Source organism: Bombus affinis, chromosome 9, assembly GCF_024516045.1.
Source record: "Bombus affinis isolate iyBomAffi1 chromosome 9, iyBomAffi1.2, whole genome shotgun sequence".
Lineage (NCBI taxonomy): Eukaryota > Metazoa > Arthropoda > Insecta > Hymenoptera > Apidae > Bombus > Bombus affinis.
The window spans coordinates 14,066,225-14,087,819 of NC_066352.1; the positions used below are offsets into that span (position 1 = coordinate 14,066,225).

General features: G+C 38.8%; 2 protein-coding genes across 4 annotated transcripts in view; one reads left to right on the forward strand and one right to left on the reverse strand.

Annotated features, from left to right (window-relative positions):
- Positions 1 to 9,053, reverse strand: part of LOC126920376 (neuroligin-4, Y-linked-like) — a 329,725-nt gene extending 320,672 nt beyond the window's left edge. For both annotated transcript variants that reach the window (XM_050730674.1, XM_050730673.1), the window contains exons 1-3: positions 8,843 to 9,053; positions 8,508 to 8,751; positions 6,757 to 6,856 (exon numbers count right to left, since the gene is read on the reverse strand). The gene's annotated coding sequence lies outside the window, so the exon portion shown is untranslated. The remainder of the gene's footprint in view (positions 1 to 6,756; positions 6,857 to 8,507; positions 8,752 to 8,842) is intronic.
- An 11,058-nt stretch (positions 9,054 to 20,111) lies between these two features.
- Positions 20,112 to 21,399, forward strand: LOC126920411 (60S ribosomal protein L35a). Of its 2 annotated transcripts, none has more exons than XM_050730756.1 (4): positions 20,112 to 20,203; positions 20,699 to 20,958; positions 21,090 to 21,248; positions 21,323 to 21,399. In XM_050730756.1, the coding sequence occupies exons 2-4, from the start codon at positions 20,701 to 20,703 to the stop codon at positions 21,344 to 21,346; spliced, it is 441 nt and encodes a 146-aa protein (XP_050586713.1). In that variant the 5' UTR covers positions 20,112 to 20,203; positions 20,699 to 20,700; the 3' UTR covers positions 21,347 to 21,399. The 2 variants fall into 2 exon arrangements, with proteins under 2 accessions (XP_050586713.1, XP_050586712.1); XM_050730755.1 differs by lacking the exon at positions 20,112 to 20,203 and adding an exon at positions 20,387 to 20,468.
- Positions 21,400 to 21,595: the final 196 nt, after the last annotated feature.

Genomic DNA, 21,595 nt, shown 5'->3' on the forward strand with positions numbered 1-21,595 from the left:
GTTCTCGACGAAAGAGCAGCCGGTCAGGTTAAACCGATCGGTCTATATCGTGTACCTCGAATGAATTAACGTTCAAGGTGGAGGATCGTTTAATAGATCGAATGTTAGAGTAATCTAGCACTGTATTTGCACTTGTTGTATAAAAGTAAAGTATGATGTTATGAACACGGCGATGGTAAGATCTTGATAAGAGTGAAGTATTTTACCCGCACGGTACGATGTCTGTCGATGAACTGTCCTCCTACGTTGCTTATTCTCCCTACCAGCCGTTGGGTTTTGTCTGTCCATCGTGTCTTTCCGGCTGGGCTGTTCCCGGGGTTTTTTATCTGACCTCGGAGTCTTTAGGTTTACAGCTCGAGGAGGACATGTAATTTGAAATTTCCTAAAGAAGGGATAGAACCCGTTCGAGTCATAAACGAACGGCCACTCAAAATTCCGAACACTATGAAGGGCACAAAAACGCTTAAAGACCATATTAGAGTCGACGATATTAAAGAAATCAATCACTCATATACCGAAATAAGAAGAAAAAAGATATCCAACTATCTAAACAACTCTATCAACCGATCTAAAAATGGAGTCGAACAAACGAGGGGCGAACCTTCGAATCTTGGTCCGATAAACCTCAAGATCTATTCTTCTCTCGGCCTAGTCGTCAGAAATGGGATTTGCTTCGTTTATGGTCTCTCCACCTCGTGTTTTGTGATATAGACGAGAGCTTGGATATCAGGCCGAAGGAAAAAGGTGGAATCAAACTCCGATAAACCTTATTGGCGATCCCTTCCTATCCGTTGTAACATCTAACACGCGATAGAAGCGACAAAATGGATAGAAGACACCTTGTATAGTCGACGTAATCTTGCACGAACGCTTCAACATAGTTAGTCGAACACAAATTGCATAATTCGAGCTGTTAAAACGGAATTACATTCTTATTGTTGTAGATCTTTATTGTTCCTATCTTCGGGCGTAATTTAGCAATTTAAGTAATTCGAGCTACTACTCGCGTCGACACCTGCACGACCTTAAATTTTATTGCCTGACGTCATCAAGCATGTTTTGCTTGTTAGTAGAAGCTCTCCGTAAATTAAAGCTTCAACCGCGTTAGAGGAGATTTAATAAAACACTACAACCTGGAAGGTCGTAAAAATTTAATAAAAAATAGTTTCTTTTATTCCCATTAAGAAACAACGTTGCGCGAAGACTGCATCTTATTTGAGATCTTCCTTCAGTCGGTTAACACAGTTGAGATTTCTTAAATTTACAAATTTTTCAAAAATAAATCGACATCTAATTTTTGCTGATAATCACACTGCCGATATTTATACATTTATGGCGAAGATACAAAAATTTGTAAGACACGCGCGATATTCATCGAAGGTCTACGAAATCACGTGTCTATCGTAAATCACGTGTTACGATATCTAGTAGGTGAAACGAACAAATCTCTATTTCAGTTTAATTCTTTCAATTACGTTTATAGAAATAGGAATTTGCACGAATATCCTAACAACCACTCTGCCACTGGCCACAGAAATCCTGCGCACAGGTAGCACCAACGTTAAAGTATCCGCAATGCTAACTGCGATATTCAAGCAATGCCGAGTACTATCTGTCGTATTTAAGAAAAGTATCCCATACTGCTCGTCCACGGATCTTCGAAACACGTCGCAATCGCGGGCTATGTTCGACGAAATAGTTTGAACGAAGTATCTCGCAAACATGTCAGCAGGCGCCAGTGAACCGGTCGGAGTATTTAGTTTGCCAACTCGGTCGAACGGCGCGCAAGAAAACGAAAAACCGAAGAGAAATCCTGGAGGAGGCAAGGTGGTACAGGCGTAATAAGATAGCCGAGGAGATGAAGTGTGAACGCACACGAACGAAAGAAAGGTGAACGTGGGCCGAAGTAGGCGAAAGAAAGAACGAACGAACGAACGAACGAACAAACGTGAGAGAGAAAGGGAAACTCGAGGAGAATCCAGAGTGAAGAGTGAAACAGAGAACGAGCCACGGGGAGATGGAGAGCTCTCAGCAAATTGGAGAGACCCGGCCTTTTCTATCGCGTGCCCGTTTCCATTCGTACGGAAACATCGGCGCGCCTCTTTTTCCCTTCCTCTTTTCAACTTCCCCTTTTTCTTCCCACGCTTTTTCCACCGACACCCTCTCTCTCGCCAGGTTGCAAGCCCCTCTGGCCGCGGCCTCGTTCGTTTCGTCGTAGCCGTAGTCGTTGTAATGTCATCCCCTCCGGGGAAAATAAGTAGCCCAGGTCCCGCGACACTAGGGTCACTTATCATGCCGGGCCATCTGCAGGCATCGCGACCACTCCGAGCTTGCTCAGGGATGATACACGTGTCCCGCTGCACCGATAAGACGACGATATTCATCTCTGTCGCGGCTGCAAACGCGACTACATCGAAGCTGCGCCATCGTGTTTTACGCTTCAAGAAGAAAGTTCGGATTCCATGTTTAAGGTAAAGGGTTCTTGTTGCTCTTGCCACTGTACAGTTTTGGTTCGTATTCCGAATTAATTGTTTTGGGGTATCGTTATGCGTAGAGATATCCGTACTTTGATAAATTTTGTCGCGGTAAAATTGTTTCTTCGTTGGTTGATTAGATTTACGAGTTAGATTTACGATTAATGGAATCAAGGTACGCGAGATAAATAAAAGAAAATAACTCGATCGAGATGTCTATCTTTTCATTAGAAATATTTTCTCGGTTATTCGCCGCTATCTGTCCCGATTTTTTTAACAACGAACGAGTCGATGTATAGCATGGAAAAAAAGTGTTGGTAACACTTCTGTGAAAAGTCCTACTATCGAGGAACAAAGCGTCTGAAAATCTTCTACCCTCGAAAAACGCTTCATTTTTGTTTCGACCTACCTCTCGTCAAACGAGTTTCCAACGAGCGTAACGTCGAAGATACGACGACGATGGCTTTTCGAGCTGTCCAGGGTGCACGTTCCGCGTGAGAAAGGTTGAAAAGGGAAACAAAATAAGCACGCGCGTTGCAAGACAGGTCAACAATTTTCAATTTCAAGCACACTTTCACCTCGTGGGTAAAATTTCAACTACGTTTCGTCAATTTATTTTTTTCCTTTACCATGGACTATCCTTTCCTGTAGCTGTAGATCTTCGTCACATTTGATAGATTATATTAGCCATTTTCAAGCTGCCATATCAAGCTATGAAAGTTTACCTTAACAGCTTATTTTATCCTGTCGTCTTTATGGATCCAAGATCGCGGATAAAAAGCTTATAGGTAAAATGTACATCTTGCGAAAGACACGTCGCAGATATTTCCACTGCTAGTCCTTCTTTATCGCAACTTTTCGTAGGCAAACTGAATCACCCGTTCCAAGGGCGAATTTTTTATCGTCCAAGCTTTCGAAAAATTCTTTTTTTTTTATTTCCAGTCTATCAAAGTTGTTTCGATAAAAATTAAATACTCCGTTCGAAGATACTCCATTTGGAAAACTTTCTCTCGAAGGAATAAACAATCTCAATTATTTCCGCTGGTAGACCAAAGAAATATTTACAAATTAACGTTTTTTTACAATTTACAAGTTTTTATTCAAATTGTTTAAGGAACTCGTGCCACTTTTCGCTCTTGACCGAGTGTTACGAATGACAAGGGTGTTCGAACTTTGTTGCGCCGAAAATACAATAGTCGATTTACAAAACGAAATAAAATTTTTCAATTAATAACTATGTTTGCCTTGCTGTATGTTTGTTGCATACGATATTAAATTTCGCCTTTATTACCAAGAGAGACAACGAATAATTCTTTCTCGATTTGCTCTTCCTGCCATTTTTTATTAAACCAATTTTTTTTTTATTGTACTGGTTATTCGATTCAGGAAATATTGCTCACTACCAGAGAACAAGGGAAAAAATGCTGTTCAATTAATAACCTACGTCGCTTCTTCGTTAAATTTTATTTCTATTCCGTTCAGAACTCGTAAAAACTCTGTATCGCGCCAGAGGACGGTTCCTCTATTCAAGAAGATACAGATTTTTTTTCTTCGCGCGTACAACAAAACGGAGACGTCGAGATGCGCGGATGAAAAATACGAAACTGCAACAATTTACCAAATAAATGCAACAGGATGTTCCATTATTTGAAATAACAAAGACTACCGGAATTTCTTATTCCTTTGTTTTCTACAATGTACTTCGAACATGTTATCTTGTCGGTATATTTAATTTTCTCTATTAGCTGTACTTTACTGCGCTATAATTTAACAACAAAATAACAGTAGCAAAGCGATCAGTTGCAAGTTGTAAGTTGGAAAATTTTAGTTGCGTTAACAGTCTTTAGAATTTTTCGAGTTACAAATTCAGTCATTAATATTGTTAGTGTATTTTATGCTGATTATTTACATCGGGTTACACCTCGCCGATTTTCATGACCTTTAAATATATTAGGTTGTCCGAAAAGTTTCTTTCGTTTTATAAGGAAATGGTAGACGCACAATGTTTTTTGTTTTATATTACTTTATCGAATTATGCACGAACATAATAATAGAAATATAATGGAATGGATCATACCTAATTCAATAAAATAGTATAAAACAGAAATTGTTGTTTGTCTATTATCACCTCATGAAACGAAAGAAACTTTTCGGGCAACCTAATATTACCAGTCAAAGATGAAATATACAAATCCAGAAGCAGATACAACGCAAGAGTCAACAACCACCACAACCCATTAGTCACCCAACTACTTGACACAACGGACCAGATACGCAGACTAAAAAGAAAATACCCTTTAGATTAAATCCTTAGATCCTACTAGAACCAACAATATAAACTATTATAAACCATGTCATTGTATCACGCCAAATGAAGTCACTGAAAATTCTCAACGAGAATTGATTGTAAATATTCTAATAAATAAAAAAAAAATAATATTATAAAATATATTATCATTCCGCGCAATTTTTCTTTGTACACGTTACCGCCACCCGGCTTTGGTGTCCGAAATATTCACAAAAATAGAAATTAGTATTTACACGTTGCACGATATCCCATTAATCGCAATTTCGCATTCGAGCGATCTGTGAGGCGTAATTTCAAGAAACTTGTAAATCAATAGGGACATTATAGCCGTTGTCCCCGAACGATTTCCACCATCGATTGGTGACAAAGAAAGAGTATTAAAAAACCAGAATGAGGAAGAAGACGAGAAACAAACGCAACCGACAGGAAGCTGCAATAAATCTAGTTTCGTGGTGACGATGTCTGTGCCGCTCGACAAATCGATTCGCAGGCGGCAAAGGGGGAAAAAAAGTTTCGCTGCCCGTAACGAATAAAGCTCTCCATTCATCACGTTCGTCTTGTTAATCCACATCGTGATCGGTTAGGAATGAGCGACCGTTCTCGAGAAAGTCGATAGCCGACGGAAAACGCGAAAAATCAAGGACGAAACTGAAGCTGGACAATTAGTTTCATTGAATCCTAATTGATGCCCCTTCGTTCCTACGGATTTCGTACAATTTTGCGACTCTGTGCGTTTATTTATTAATGCAGATTCTTCGTTACGTCGATAACGAGCTATCGAATTATTTCGTAACCGGAGAATTTTAAAAAATCGTTAGCAGAATAGAGAGACACGCTGATATTTTAACGATACAGCATTTTTCATCAACGGTGGAACAATCGGTTTTCAATTATTTTTTTTAATATTTTTTTATATATATAAATAATTGTAATTAGACAACTTTTAGGTCTGTTGAGGTTGACTGATAGAGGAACGAGTGGATGAATTTGTAATAGAAAAATATTAGGTCATCCCATAAGTTCGTGCCGACTTTTGTGTATACATTTCATGTGTCGATTTATAAACATACGGCGATAAGGGACCAATGCACTTGAAAAATGGGAAGAAGTTGTATAACGAGAGGGGAATTACATTTTTTCATGAAACTGAAAGGTATGTAAACAATCTTAACATATATAACCGCTCGAAAAACGGAACGAACTTATGGGATGACCTAATATATTAAAATAAGTATAGGTAGAAGTACAGGTATGGTGTATGCTGATCCAGAATCTCACTCTTTCAATGTTACAATACAATAGGAAGGATGATAGGAAGCACGTTCGTCTATTTATAGCAAAGGACATTACCAAAAAGATAACCTTGGCGTGTAGCTCCAGCTGAGGGCTACAAGAAACAGCAATAGAAATCTACTTATAGCTCTTTTGTTTCTAAACCTCGTAACCCAAAACAAAATCTGTATTCAAGGGCACAATAATATGGACCTCCGCTTATTTTGAAATTTTTCACTAAATTCTATTCTCTTTGTAATAGAGGTCTCCAGGTCACGGATATACAAAAATAAAGATTCTTTTTATTATTTCATTTGTACTTTACAATTTGTCCAGCTGGACGTTCGGTAAATTTTTCTAGCTAAAAATAAAAATGTAGAGTTTTTCTTGAAGTAATTACTTCAACAAGATCTATTTGAGAAACGAGTTTTTGAGAACAAGCAACCACGAATTTAGCCAATTTCAGGGAATTGCTATTAATATCTGCTTTAATTTCGAATTAACGAGTGATAACGTTAATATCATTTTCGAAGAGAAATTAGTATTTCCATATCTGTAGTATCAACTTTGAATGATTAATTAATATCGTTAATACCAGTAATTTCGGTTAATAGCATTTGGATAGAGAAGGTGATTCCAAATTCTTTGTTAGTAGAGTGGATATATAAGGAAAAAGGAGGATCATTTTATTATTGCTCTTACCAGTTGCAGTAAAGAAGATAACACCGTTCCAGATAAGTTCTTGAGGTAATCGTGGTATTAAATCTTCTTGTAACGAGCTTCTACGTAAAATTCAGGCAAACTGGAACAGAAGTAACAGAAAAATTGTTCAATGCCAAATTTTTTCTTCGCGCGATTAAAGATAAATTTTAAAACATTAAATGTTAACATAAATGTTAAACATTAAATTTTAATATTTTTAAATCGTGAAACATCCTAAATCAATAAGCCCTGAAACATCGATCAATTAAAAATGCAAAGAAAACTTCGAATAATTATTGCAATATAATATCGTACAGAATATTGCCAAAATAATTTCATGTCGAATTACAATATTCCTCGATCAAACCGAAATCAGTTGCATTGCTTATCAACACATTGAAAATCAAAGAACACTTCAAATAATATTGGAATATAATATTATATCGCAGAATATTCTGTAAACAATTATAGATGAAATTATAATATTTGTCAATCAAAATGAATCCACAGTCACGAAACATTGCAAACTTGTAAATTCGCGAAAAGTCGATAAATTAGAAATCAAAAAATCCTCGTTACTATTGATCTGTCTGATTTATTTACTGATATCGATCTAGCATTATCGATACAATATAATACCGTGCTACAAAATATTCTCCAACTAAATTTACTTCAAATTGTAATATTCGTCGATCAAAGTAAATGTACTCGAGCATTACTATTAGGTCGTCCGAGAAGTTTCTTTCGTTTTATAAGGAAATAATGGATACACAACATTTTCCGTTTTGTATTATTTTATCGAATTACGTATGATCCATTTTGTTCTATCAAAATAAAGATCACAACGTTCGATAGATCAGGTTCCATGTTTGTATAAAAATGCAACGTTGTAAAAGACGTGTCTGTAAAAGAAAGACACTTTTCGGACAACCTAATATAAAATATAACGCGCCATGTGTATAAAAATGGCATGTCACGACTGTCACAGGCTGATTCTACGTCTTTGAATCGATGAACGTCCATCAAATGGAGAATTTTAGTCGTGTAAATGAATAAATATTTCTTCTTATACATATAGTTACCTAAGTCTCCAATAGAAAGATTCTAACAAGAAATTAAATTTTCGAGAAGAGTCTCGAGGAAGCGACGGATAGCCTACTGGTTGCCTATGCTAAAAATGCTCGCGTGAACGCGTTGAGAGAAATGTCACGCGGCGGAGAGCTGGAAAATATCGTTACAAATGGACACGCGGTAACATATTGTCCCCCCGAACAACAATCATGACCGTCACTCGACGCGATGCAACGATAACTCAACGGGAAAAATGGTTTAGCATGCTTGGTCGAGGCGCGTCACACTTCAACCTGTTTCCTTTACCCTCCAGTGATTTTTGTTCACCGCGATCTGGATTGTTTGTTTGACGGCTCGAAGCTTCAAATACCATTTCACGCGATTACTTTGAGCTATCGTGAAAATTCAAGGATTTAATATTTCTTAATTTAAAGTAGAAAAAGATCTTGTAGCGGAACTTTCGCATTAAAAGAGAAACGTAGTGAAATAAACAGTATGACAAAGTCGATGAAAATTTAATGGCTTAATTTTTTAAATTCAAAGAAGAGACGATTTTCGTATGGTAACCTTTTGATAAAAAAAAAATTTATGACGATAAGAATCGAGCAGAAGCTTGGTCTTCGATCGATATAAAACGTTATTTTGTAGATGGTACGACGGTGGTGACAGAACGAACTTACACGTTAAAAATCAATGAAACGTTGTCTCCATACAAGATCAAATAAAATCCCACGAAAAGAATCTGGACGAATTCCTCGGAAAAGACCAATTTCATCCTCTAAAGCTACAATACAAGCGATTCTGGTATCTGGTCCTCACAAGCATTCTCTCTGGTCACGCTCAAGCTAACAAGACTCATAAATTGTACAAAAGCTTAAAAGCTTGACCTTTTGGGATAGAGCTTTCTGAAACCACGAGTTATGTCTGGAAAGGAAAAAGATCGTAAATATCTATGAATTTATTTAGTCTTCTTGCTTCCTTCTTTCCAAAAATTAAAAAAAGAAAACTTGAAAACCTTCAACGGCCATCAAAGATACACCGTCGCTGAACAGGTGTTAGATTATGTCAATTGATAAAACGTAACAATTCGGTACGTCGAATACAGAGAAAAATATTTGTAAGCCAAGGGACTAACAATAGTAATTTCGAAGGAAAATGGAATGCACACGAGCAACCGGTTCGTTCTTCTTCGAAACTACTTGCAACCATAACCAGCCGTTCTCCATTGTTGGTGTAACGCGGCAACACATCTGCAAATTACACGAACAACGTCACGACGACATCGTTCCACTCCAGGAGACACATTGTCAGACGTAATTCGGGCCGAGTCGTAAAACGCGAGCGAGTTGCATATGCAAAATAGCCAGCCGTCGTCGCCACGAACAACGATGATCACAGGACAGAATTTTATCAATGTTACCGGTCTCTGAACCGAGTTTCCCCACGTCGAAAAGATACCTCGACGCGTTTCACACGCCGTCGAAACAATGTGCATCGAGCATACCCGTTTCTTCGTCCGTTATGGCATTTTCGTTGAGAGTTTGGACGCAGAACCGGTACGCTCGTTCCTCAGATTTCGCCACGCGACAACCTGTTCGCGTTACTAGCGAGGAAGTTGCTTTTATGCTTGTAACTAGCGTTGACGCGATCCCTGACTACTGTCGCAGCTCGTAAGTTACGATCTCGGAAACTTGAGGTTGAAATGCTGGATTTGGCAAGAGGACAGTTTGAAGTTGCAGGAATATAGATGAGATCAAGGTGTTTTAGAAAAAGGCCAGACACCCAACAAAAGATTTCAAGAAACAAAAGAAAGGTAGAATGCCCAAACAAACAAAACAATTCTTTTCTTTCGTACTTCGTTTTACGTCTATCGTTTTCCGAGGAGACGAAGAATTTTAAAAGGAATTCTTTGTAGGTTTTACAGATTTTTGAGAATCCAAGTTCCGAAGATAAAGGAACAGAGGGAGAAGAATTTCTCAAGGCGTCGTCGATTTTTCCCGATACACGCGATCTCAGTATCGTAACTAATTGCAACATCGTCCAGAAACCGAATAAACTAGATAGTTTGCAGGAAATCGTCGATCTTTCGAAAATATGACGTACAGCGCGCTGTAACCCTTCGAAGGATTTCAAAGATTTTTCGGGCGGTGTCGTGCAACATCGCGTGGCCATGAAAGCTGCACGAACATCCGGTGGTTCGAATCGCCACAAAGCAGCGCGGCAGCCATAAAATCCGCTCGGTAATTGAAGAAATCGTGATGTATGATATTCGCTTTATAAATAGAACGGACGAGCAATGCTACGCGCGTAAAGTGTCACGGTAGAACCGTCGTAAATTACCAGCCATTTTTTTTTATTCCGTGGCCAACCTCTGCTATGCTTTCGAATTAAAAAAAAAAAAAAAAAGACGAGGACAAACGATAGAACCGTAAGAAGAAAAAGGAAGAAAAGGATTTACGGAGAAACGAACACACTGTCTAGCAACGAGGATATGGACGAATTGAAAGAACGAGCATAGAGAAAAAAATAAAAAAACGAGTTCAAAGGTGAGTGTAACTGTTAAAAAGAAAAACATTTGATTTATCAGGAGAAAAGAACGAACAGGAGAAATTAATGAATCGTCGATCGACGTTCAAAGTTCAAAGTTCGATAGTACCGCGCGAAAGTTCTCATCAAAGGTCCACGAAAGTCCAAATTCTTTTCGTTTAATCCTTCGAATATGTCGAATGTCTTCGTTCGTTTCATAATCTCAAATATTCTATTTTAAACGAGCCCGTTTCACTTGCTGCTGTTACTGCGCTAATTACGTCAGAACGTAGAGGTTCGCTATTATGTAAGGTAGCAACGGAAGGCGCAAGTTGCCCTCGATGTCCTCGAGGTAGCGTGTTCTGATCTTATTATGGCTACCACGCCAAATATTATGCCTGCAACGACAATATGTTCCATTTCCCGCGGCGGAAACGGAGGATCGTGTTATTTGAACGGCTCTTTGAGCTTCCAGGAAGCGAACCAGTACTTGGACGACGACTTGGACAACGCTGTCTGATCGATTGAAATCACTATGAAGCGTGTAAAGAGTGGGAGTTAAAACGCAGCGAACTAGCAAACTACTTACATTTCAATCGTTTGAAGAATAGAAAAGAAATAAAGGAGACCTTGACGCAGTTCGAGCATTAAAAAGTTAAGTCGATGAAATTGAAACGACCGTGAATGAGATCGTGAAATGCTTGCATCGTGCTATTTTCTATTCTTTCGAGCAAATTGAGAGAGGATAATCTTAAGAGGTGTACTATACTCGAACAATAAGAAGCAAAAAAGGTCGTCCTTTCGTTTAATAAAGCATACGAGTCGACTGGAAACATATCTACCTATTTCAGCGACGTTTTATCGTTCCTTTATAATGTCATGCCTGGAGCAACCAACGAGTCTATCCTCCTCTTAACTCGATCCGAGCCAGACACTTGCTTTTGCCCCGCGATGTCTCCGTTTGCCAAGAACTACTTCCCTTCTCTTAAAAAGAAACATTACCCTACAACAATATGCTTTAACCTCGCGTTGCGGAGGTCGTAGTTCCAAAAAGTTCGTCATAGATCACGGTATATCCAGGGAATACAGTAACCTTTATCTATGGTCGCAGTATCAATTTTCACAGAACGTCCATAGAAATGCACGAAAGAATAATAAATAAACAGTATTTAAGGTAAGTATTATTATTTATTATTTGTCGCTTAGAAAATATTATTTCGTTCGTAGATGCGAATCTCTCGACCGATACTCACGCTGTATAAAAATTCTTCGATCGAATCTCTTTCAACGAAACTCCCCTAACGAACAACGACAAATTGCAACAGGATAAGCCTATACACGCGATATCCTCAAAATCCTGAAAAATCAGAAGATCGGCTGTATAACGCGATTACAGATGCTCGCAGACATTATTCTCATCGGTGGAACTCTAGAATTGATCGCATGCTCGCCCCTTTATTTTTAACAACGGTCCGCTATTAATTTCGACGTTCAACCGTGAGAGTTGGTTGTTGGAAACTCGTACTTATTCGCCAATGGACTGACTGCGAATGAATGGCAGGGAACACAGGGCGAAAGGGTGCGCCGAAATTCCTATAATTCCTAGCCGAATAAGCAAGCTACAGCTGTAGCCTGCACCTAGTGTGGTAAGAACGTTAAACGGTTGCACGAGACCGGAATACGTGGCACTAGGTTCATCCGTTTCCTCGTACCACTGTACAACGCTTCTTACAACCGGAGCAGTTGAACGGCGATATAATCGCATTTGAAGCCACGTGTCGATAAATCAACCTGTAACGATTACGGTGAGCAAAATGGCACTGCAAAGCGATATAGATACACGGTATATACCGGGAAGAAGTTTCGGTTTATGGGGGTGAAATGTTGCTTCGCGTGTTGTTTTGTTGGGGTTGAACGAGTAAGTGGGGGTATTCATGAATTGTTGTTCAGACGGTGGAAACGTTTGGCGAAGTTTCCTTCGTTCTTTCGTGTTTGCAGCGTAGTAAGGTGAATTTTTACCCTTCGTTGGATTATATACAAGTAGAATTACCGAACTTTCGTATCAACTTATAGAAAAAAGGAACCGTTTAAACGCTACGTAAGATGAAGAAACACCTGACCAATCTCCCAAGACCACCGTCGTAATTTCCAAATTCTTTGAAGAGCACGCGAGTACCGTTCGAACGTACAAATTAAATCATCGTCTCGCGCCTATCTGGGTCACGAAACGAATCAAACGGAAGTTACTAGCGCGAACGAGACTTCTGTTCAAACTTTCGATCGCTACAAACGCGCACACATGTGCGAACGTACGTGTACATGTACGCGAGTACCGGAAGGGCGGACACGAAGAAACTGAGGTGGGAAAGGGTGAATTTCTCGTAGAAAGTTCGAGCGTAAGGATCTTTTACCGACGCTAAGGGGTGAAATATTGAATCTCTCGGGGGCACAGAAAAGAAATGTAACTCGCATTTTCTTTTTCGAGCTTTCTCGAGGCCTGCGGTGCCTTCCACTTCCGCCCTACACGCTACCATCCACCTTGTGCCACGTACGAAGAAGTATAGCCGCATATGGATCCCGATGGTTCTCGTCATACGTGCCCGACATACTCTTTTTAAGTTTATGACAGCTCGTCCATGTATCCGCCGATGGTATTATCGGACCTGGCTGTGATCTGGCTGATGGATCCCGGTTCGAACTGTCCACAAGGAGCAGGTGAGCGGAAACGCAAGGTTAGAGGGATTCGTCCCTTGAATCTATCTTGGCTGGCATCGTCGGTTGTACATCCTTCCGACCGATTTATATCTTTATCCCTTTCCCTTTGCTTTTATGTATATACGTTTTATTTCGATGCGACTCGTTTCTGGATGCCGTTTGCAGAATTGAACGCGAAATGGCTATGATTTTGGTAGGATATTTATCGTACGAACGTTTGTTATCGATGTTTAATCCTTTGACACTGTAATTTCACCCCTGAAACTTGACTGCAGCTAAAGAGATGTAGATTTTTTATTCTTTACTGTATTCGAAGCTTACAAAGTTTGAACAGTCGATTACACGCTGTATTAGTAAAGCAGGGAATTTGGTTAAAACATATGGATAAGATGACTATTCCTCCTTTTCGATAAATATTAAATTTCGAGGATCGTGTTAATGATAACTATGACTGCTTCTTGCCATCTCTAATTTCAGGTCACAGTTCGTCTAAAAATCAAAAGAGCATTACCCGCGTTTCGTGCAAGAAGTTTCTGATTAATTAAATTAAAAATTATAACGACAGCAAAGTTAGCCGAGAAAGTTGCTACAGGAAATTAAGCACCTGCATAAAACAACCCATTAACAATTATTATTCTCGACTCTATACTTTGAACTACTAAAAGAGAACTTTCAGAAGACTGTCATTGCTTAACGGTTGATTACAAAATACTATCGTTTCTTCTTCTTTCGATTTTTATTCCAAGTTTATTACTAAGACTGTTTAGTAAAATTCTTCAAGCATGTAAAATTTAATAAAATTCTATTTCTCCTGCGTGAACTATATAGACGATAATATTCTTCCACGAATTCTCGTCGAAATAGCCGCAATCGGGAAACGTTAGATCATGACAACAGCAAGGAAACACTTGTCTGCAATATGAGAATTTTTAAGTAACACAACTGCTTCATGATAAAGTCATATCATGGCCATTATCTTAGTGGAAACTTTACGTGCACGGCCTTTACGAACTTCTCTCAGGTGCTTTTAAGACAAGGAGAAGTGCCCATAAAGATGGATAGATAAAATTGTGAACGTACGAAGCCCTTCCGTGTCGTATATATAATGCCGGGACATTACATTCGACGATAAATTCAACAGGAGTGCCTAAAGAATTCTACTCCTGCCTCTTCAAAGGAGAAATTAGGTTAGTTCCTTTTAGAGCGCGTAGTTAGTTACTTTTAGGGCACTTCTACTCGAAAAACTACATTCTCGAAACTTTGCGTGAGACAACTTATTTAAAAGTTGCGAGGATGCTAATATGATGTGAACTCGTGTACACGAAATATTTCAATACGATATACAGGGGACTGCAATTTGCTCAGATTTTCAAATCGTTTACCGATATTCGATCCATCCCTTTTTCCTTGGGAATTCCTCTCATCCTCTCATTAAACGTCATAAATCACACCGAAACATCGAAGAATCATCGACGAATCGTATGGTCGAAATTGTTCGACTATATCGAAGAATCATTGAATTTATTGGCTATAAATTTTCATTCGACTGAAATAAACGAAACACGTGTATCGCATATTATTGTGCACAGCGCGTGCATTTAATTTCAAACTTCAACTACGAATTCCAACTAAAATACTTCAACTCGATGTACGGACAAACCCAATATCCTGTAACCAAACTTCTGTCCCTATCTCATGACGTTCCTTTCGCCTCTCCTGCCTCCTCTATCAAACACCATAAATCACTCTCGGATCCCAAACAATCGCGCGACCACAACGTCGCATCGACGAAAAAAAGAAAAAGAGACGCGATCCAGAACCACAGGTACGTCTCCGCGGAAATGCAACACTATCAGGTGTCTCGCGACAACATGGCGTCCTGCTGGTGTCACCTCGTGGTTCCGGAAAAGCGGCGCCGGGGGAGGATACACGCAGATAAGTAGGTACATCTGGACCAGTTGGACCGGCTACGTGTGTGAATGCCGTGAATGCACGTGGCCCGGCGACACGACGGTACTGTGTATTAGTACCGGTAATTTCGCCACGATGCACCGGACGTGGATCACAGCGGAAGATAGATGACATTGTTTCCTGCGTCCCTCGAGAGGGTGGGACGGAGACGCACAAAAGCATCCCGACGGAGACGGGACGATCGAAGAGCGACGAAGACAGGTTCAATGAATCGAACAGGGCTGGATTATGATTGTGGGAGAACGAGGGTGCCGGTGGTGTTAGAAGTAAGGAGAATTTAGAACGTGAATTCGAAGATCGAGATGGTTGCATACTTTGAAAGGCGGTGTACCTTTTAGATTTGAAACATTTACGATGGCTATGGGACGTAATAATTTAATAATAATTTTAGATCAAATGTTCGGAGACAACGTAAGAGCGTGCGTTCGCTAATTAAATGGAAGATGCGAGTGCACGGTAATTGTTACATGATAGTAACTAGATTAGTTTCCTATAGTTGAATAGGATCGTATAGAATTACATTGCCTCGTACTAGAGTCTACTTTTACAAATTTTACATTTTTAGTGTCGGGATCGCGTGATAACCCTGTCCTTGATTTTCACCGAGAAAAGCGGAATAAAAATTCCTACGATTCACGATCATTCTGCTTCTTCTTTCGCCGAATTACCGCGCGAACCCTCGAAACACGAGATATAACTGTACCTACGAACTTGTTTCTCTAGCAATCAGAAATGGCTTTCGAATCAACCGAAAATCGACGTTGAAGATCACCCGAAAATCAGTGAGGATCGTGCTTAAACCTTAACCTAAAGATGTGTGATCCAAGACCAACCGCAAAAAGTTCTCTTGCGGCAAGCGAGATAAAGACGATCGACGGGAAGACGAGATATCGAGGAGAAAACGACCACCGCAGGGAGATAGAAACCGAAAGAAGAAGAGAACAACCCCCAGAAGAAAAATGAAATAGGTGCTCTCTGTTTCAGCCGGTGAAATCGTCATTTGTCGCGTATCTAGCGGGCGCAGACGACGACGATGTCGACCGGAGGGGGTTGATAACAATGATAATGACGATGACGAGCAGGAACGACCGGCTCGAATGACAGAGTCTGCGGCGTCGAGTGAACTGCGCCAGCAGAAACAATGCCTGCTGAATTTCCGCTCCGATTATTCGCCACTGTGTAACGCATAAAACGAGCGCCGAATCTGATACGTGTGTATCCGCGTCTTGATGCTCCTCTCTCTCTCTCTCTCTCTCCCTACAGGTTGTCGCAAAATACGTGCAGAACACTTTTGTCTGTGATCAACGTTTATATGTTTGCGATTCTTCGAATTTCAATCGTATTGTCACTAGCATCTTGTTCCGACCTTTCGTGAACGCTTCAGTTCGCTTTTTCACCTCTCCCTTGGAAAGCTGAAGAGTCACGAATATGCGACACCCTGTATATATTTCTCACTCTTTGATTCAGCCTGACGAGAAACGAGAATTTCAGCAAACAGTTCGCCGCTCCCGCGACGATCACGCGAGACTTCGATATGCCTCCCGATGGAACGAGATCGCCAGCGATTGTATTGATCGATCCAAGCGTTGACACGTTCGACGCGTGAAATTGAAGGCTGCCATCGCAGCGGAGTCTTGGAGCAGAGAAAGATGCGCTTATATTGTTTAATCGTAATAGAAGCGCTATTGTATCGGGTTGTTTGAGCTAGCTGGCTTTCTGTTTAGTGTACAGGTTTCGCGATGAATCGGGAATATTGACAGTATTGGACATTGAACGGAATAACTTATGAATGTAATTCACAGGGTGTCTGTGGTAGTGATTATAGTTTAAAATCGTTCGCGAAATAGAATGGAATATCGATGTTGACTGTAAATATAAGTAATAGAAATATCTGGATTTTTGTCATTATTGCCGATTCTTTTATTTTGAGAGATGTTTTTAACGAGATGATTCTCGTGAGTTTTCGGATTGTGAGATGTGCTTTTTAAGAGATTTTTGGCACGCCACGCGTATGTAGATTGCGAAACGATCGTTTTTTAATTTACAAGTAGATCGTGAATTATCGTGAAACAAATATAAAGATATATAGATTAAAGGAAAGAATTGATGTTACACGTACAGATGAAAATTATATGTATCAGTGACAAAAATGAATGAACAATTTCTCAAATGACGGGCCAAAGATAATTTATAGCTCGTAATATTTTAATAATAGCAGATTATATCACGACGATGATATAATTGTTAATATATAATTTATAATAATATGTAATAAACGAATAACCCGTTTAAGATAAGATATATCGTAACTGAAAATTATTTCCATGCAAACCAAGTTTGGATCTCACAGTAGTAACAAAATAGACCTCAATGCATCAACCTTCATCTTTCACCCAAACTATCACGTTCTACGCTTCCATTCTTCCATACGCCCACGCAACTATATTACACAACAAATTCCCATTACCAGCACCATTACTTACACATACGTGCCTTCAACGTATGTATCTTCTTAAGCTACTTCCACCATTTCGAACACGTGCAACCCTCTTTTAACCACAATGCAACGACGTAACCAACCGGAAGTAATCCGGAGATCGCAAGATGCTCGACAAAAATCCGAGTTCCAAACTTACTTCGCCAAAACTATTTCTCCTCCTCGGGGAACCACGAAGTTCATAGACTCCTGTCTTATGTATCAAAGAAATTTAGAGAAACGATGAGCATGATGAACATTCCCCGATAATTCTCGCGATTCTGAATGCCATCCTCGAGATCGCCGCAATAGGCGGCCCTTCGATCGTAAATCTTGTTCTTGACCCGCGCACGAACGACATAAATCCACCGACCTGGCGTTGTTCTGCGATTTTACTTCTTCCCTGGCCGGCTTTTATCCTAAAATATTATATCTGAGGGAATTAGGCTGTCGCGACGCGAAGAAACTGTCGTCGCGAAGAAATAAAGCTAGGATTTCCCATAAACGTCAGACGCGTTTGTCTATGCGTTAAAATACCGTTACAGCGTATACGTGTTCCGATGAACTGTCGTTCCGAACACCAACACGTCGAAGTAATCAAATATGCAAGCTGTTACGCGCATATGCATTAACCGGTCTTTGGACGTTTACGTTAAAAAATTCTCTTCGGCCAGGAACGCCGCGTCTAAACGCCCGCTCTTACGAGAAGTCCCATCCTAAGATCGAAAAGACGTAACGAAAGGAATCGAAAGTTGGCGTGAATTGAATTGGACGGGCTCGCAGGACTGACGAAGGGCTCGCCTGCCAGATTTAACGCAAAAAATAAACGTACGCTTTTATATCGGTGGTTTTAAGTACGCTCCATCGGCGTAAAACGCTCGAGCACGTCTGCGAACAATGCGAATCGTAAAGAGCCGACTCTCATTGGAAACGAAATATTCTCCGCTTTTATGTTGTTCTTGTTCTTCGCGCTTTTTTCCATCGGCTGGCGAAGGCAAAGTGGAATTTTTCGTTGTTTCGGAGCGAGGTTTGTGCGAATGTTTGGAAAGTGTCGAGTAGTTTGCTTTAGTTTAATGATTCCTATAAGATGGAATAACGTTCGATAGCTTCTCTTCTCGGTGGTTAATTAGAGATTTGTAGCCTTGCAACGATTTTTACAACGAACTGCAGATTTTCACAAAATTTAGCCTCCCCCGTTTTTCATTGTGATTTTGGTATCGCTCGGAACTGTGTACTGAGTATTACGAAATAACAAACGAGTTACTTGCGTTGCGATATATTCGATCTCAGCGAGGACAAAAAGGATTGTACTATAAAATCGATGAATCGTTGCTTTCATACCATTCCCTCCCCGGTTTCCGCGGGACGTATCCATGTCGCTGAATTGGCTCGCCAGTACGTGCTAATTTCGTGGAACAAAGCGTCCGTTATTTGGAGTGTACACAATATTCTTGACTTTAATCACGTAGAAAAATGCGAGCAAAAAGCGTCGTGCGATATCTCATTTGCGCTTTGTGCTTGGCGAAGCGACGCGAGAATTCAACGAAAAACATGGAAACTGCAAAAGAGGAATTTTCAAATGCTTATGGAAGGGATAATATTCGCATTGCAGCGGTGAAGAACTTCATCTGTGGTCTTCTGCGTCGTTTTTACATACATTGGATATATTTTAAAGCAAACGTCTAAATTCTATTCGTATATTTTAGACATACTCTATGTATGTTGCAAGATATTAATCACTAATTCCAAAACACTCAGTTTCAAGTGAACCGTGAATTTTAATTTTTTGAACGAATCGGAAATTCTAGGTAGATGTGAAGAATTGAAATATCTTCTATTCTAAAAAATATTCGCATGATTTAGAAAAAATATTAGAAATATCGCGTTAGCATGCCGATTTAAATAAAGACGAGTTCAAACAATGGATGGTCAATCTTTTTATATATAATTATATATATATGCATTGAAATGCTTATTATTTTCATAAAATACCGAGCATGACTAGAGCTTGTTAGATATGTAATATAAATCGTCATTCTTAACATAAATCGTTAATATTCAAAATTAAAACTTAAATTATTAAACTTGTATAGTAATCGTGCCAACGACGTACATGTGGCACAAATCTAGTGTCTTGTAAAATTTTATGTACGTATTCGTTCCATTCATGATATAATATATTATATATAATGTATCATATACTTATGTATAATCAGCTATAATTCAACAAATAATAAATTGTTGAACTGCGAGACAAGTTAAGAGAAAAATATTCAAAAAGTCCCCTAAATGTATAGCTCGTAATAAAATTTAAAAATTTATAGGTTATTACTCACTAAAATAATAATATATGAAAATTTTCTACGTTCTTAATTTCATACGAACTTGAATGTTTACCTGCATCGTGGCTGATGCTTAATTGATGAACAATCCGATTCTCGTCTGTTATAATTACTATATAGTTTCAAACAATAATCGAGTATTAAATCATGATTAAATCCGATTTAAATCTTTATTAATTTACACCGTTTGCTACGTTATGGAACACTCAACGTCATCTGCTGTTTTTGCACAAAACTAGTACTCGATTGACAATACCATATGCCATACAATCGAGCTGAGTATTTCATACTCTTGTCGTAAGAGGGCTACAGTTTCCTGTTTCTTTTAGTTCGCGATATACGTACGGTACGTTTCGTAGTGTCAGACTCTCATATTTATTATTTAAAATATATACAATTAATGAAATTGACAGATTAATAATAGTTACAAATTGTTGTTAATTGTTTCGTAACGCCATATAATTATTCTCAGTGTCATATTCGGCTTATTTCGTATTGATCTCAATGGATTAAGACTCTATCTCTGCATGGCATTTCCAGCCGTATGACAACAAAAGCTGTGAAATTCCAATATTTTAACGCTAGATACTTTTTCATGAATTCTATAAAAAGCCCGTGTTACAAACATTTTGTTTTAATACTAAAGTGAAATTTTGTTTTGTTTCTTACCTAGAATTCAAATATTACTTTAACATAACCTACAACAGTGCATTAATTTTAGATCTTATTTAATAATTATGTCATAACGCGTGATTATTTTAATCGAGATGGATTTTTTGTGCAATGAAATTTATTATAGCAATATAATTCCGAATTTTACAAACGTGATTTCTTCTGTTAGAAATGGCAGACGCACCTGCTGAATCAAAGGCAAAAACAAAAGCAGTCAAGAAACCAAAGGAGAAGCCAGTAGAGCCTCCTCCTTTGAAAAAGAGACCTTTCAAAAGACACGGACGTCTTTATGCAAAGGCCATTTTCACAGGATATAAACGAGGGCTTCGTAATCAACACGAACACACAGCATTACTTAAAGTTGAAGGAGCTAGGACTAAAGGGGATTCAGATTTTTATGTAGGAAAACGATGTGTTTATGTATATAAGGTAACTTCTATTAAGTTCCATTAATTCTTTTATTTTAATTTTGTACTGTGGTACATGAGAATATGAATTGATATATAGTCATAGATATAAGTCAAACAATGTTGTAATCGTGATATGTTAATCGTTCATAGGCAAAGAATAAGACACCTGTTCCTGGCAAGAAAAGTAGGAAAACAAAAGTTAGGGCTATTTGGGGTAAAGTAACCCGGCCACATGGAACCAGTGGTTCAGTGCGTGCTAAGTTTAAGAAGAATCTGCCAGCTAAAGCTATGGGCCACCGTATCAGAATTGTAAGTTGTTTAATGATTCACCTAGTTACGTAATATATAAGTATAAATTTGTTAATATTGTTATTTTATTACAGATGCTGTACCCCAGTCGGATATAAATAAATTTTTCTGTTGTATAAAATAAGTAAATAAATAACCATTTGGTACTAAATATGTTTTTCTCTCTTTTCTTGTTTTCTCGTTTATTTTTTATTACTGTCTAAGATATTTCATAAATGTTAAACCTATTCAATTGTAATATTAAATCAAGTTTCAATTCTAATTACACTTTAACCTAAAAATTTAACGTTTGAATTTTATTCCAACAGAGTCATAAATTATGAGATGGTTAAATATAACCTTAAATT

Bases quoted from the DNA above. Each gene is read 5' to 3' on its own strand.
- LOC126920411 (XM_050730755.1), top strand. From the start codon at position 20,402: ATGACAACAAAAGCTGTGAAATTCCAATATTTTAACGCTAGATACTTT. The intron at 20,469-20,698 runs GCCCGTGTTACA...TTCTTCTGTTAG, and splicing joins TTTCATGAATTCTATAAAAA to AAATGGCAGACGCACCTGCT. The intron at 20,959-21,089 runs GTAACTTCTATT...AATCGTTCATAG, and splicing joins GATGTGTTTATGTATATAAG to GCAAAGAATAAGACACCTGT.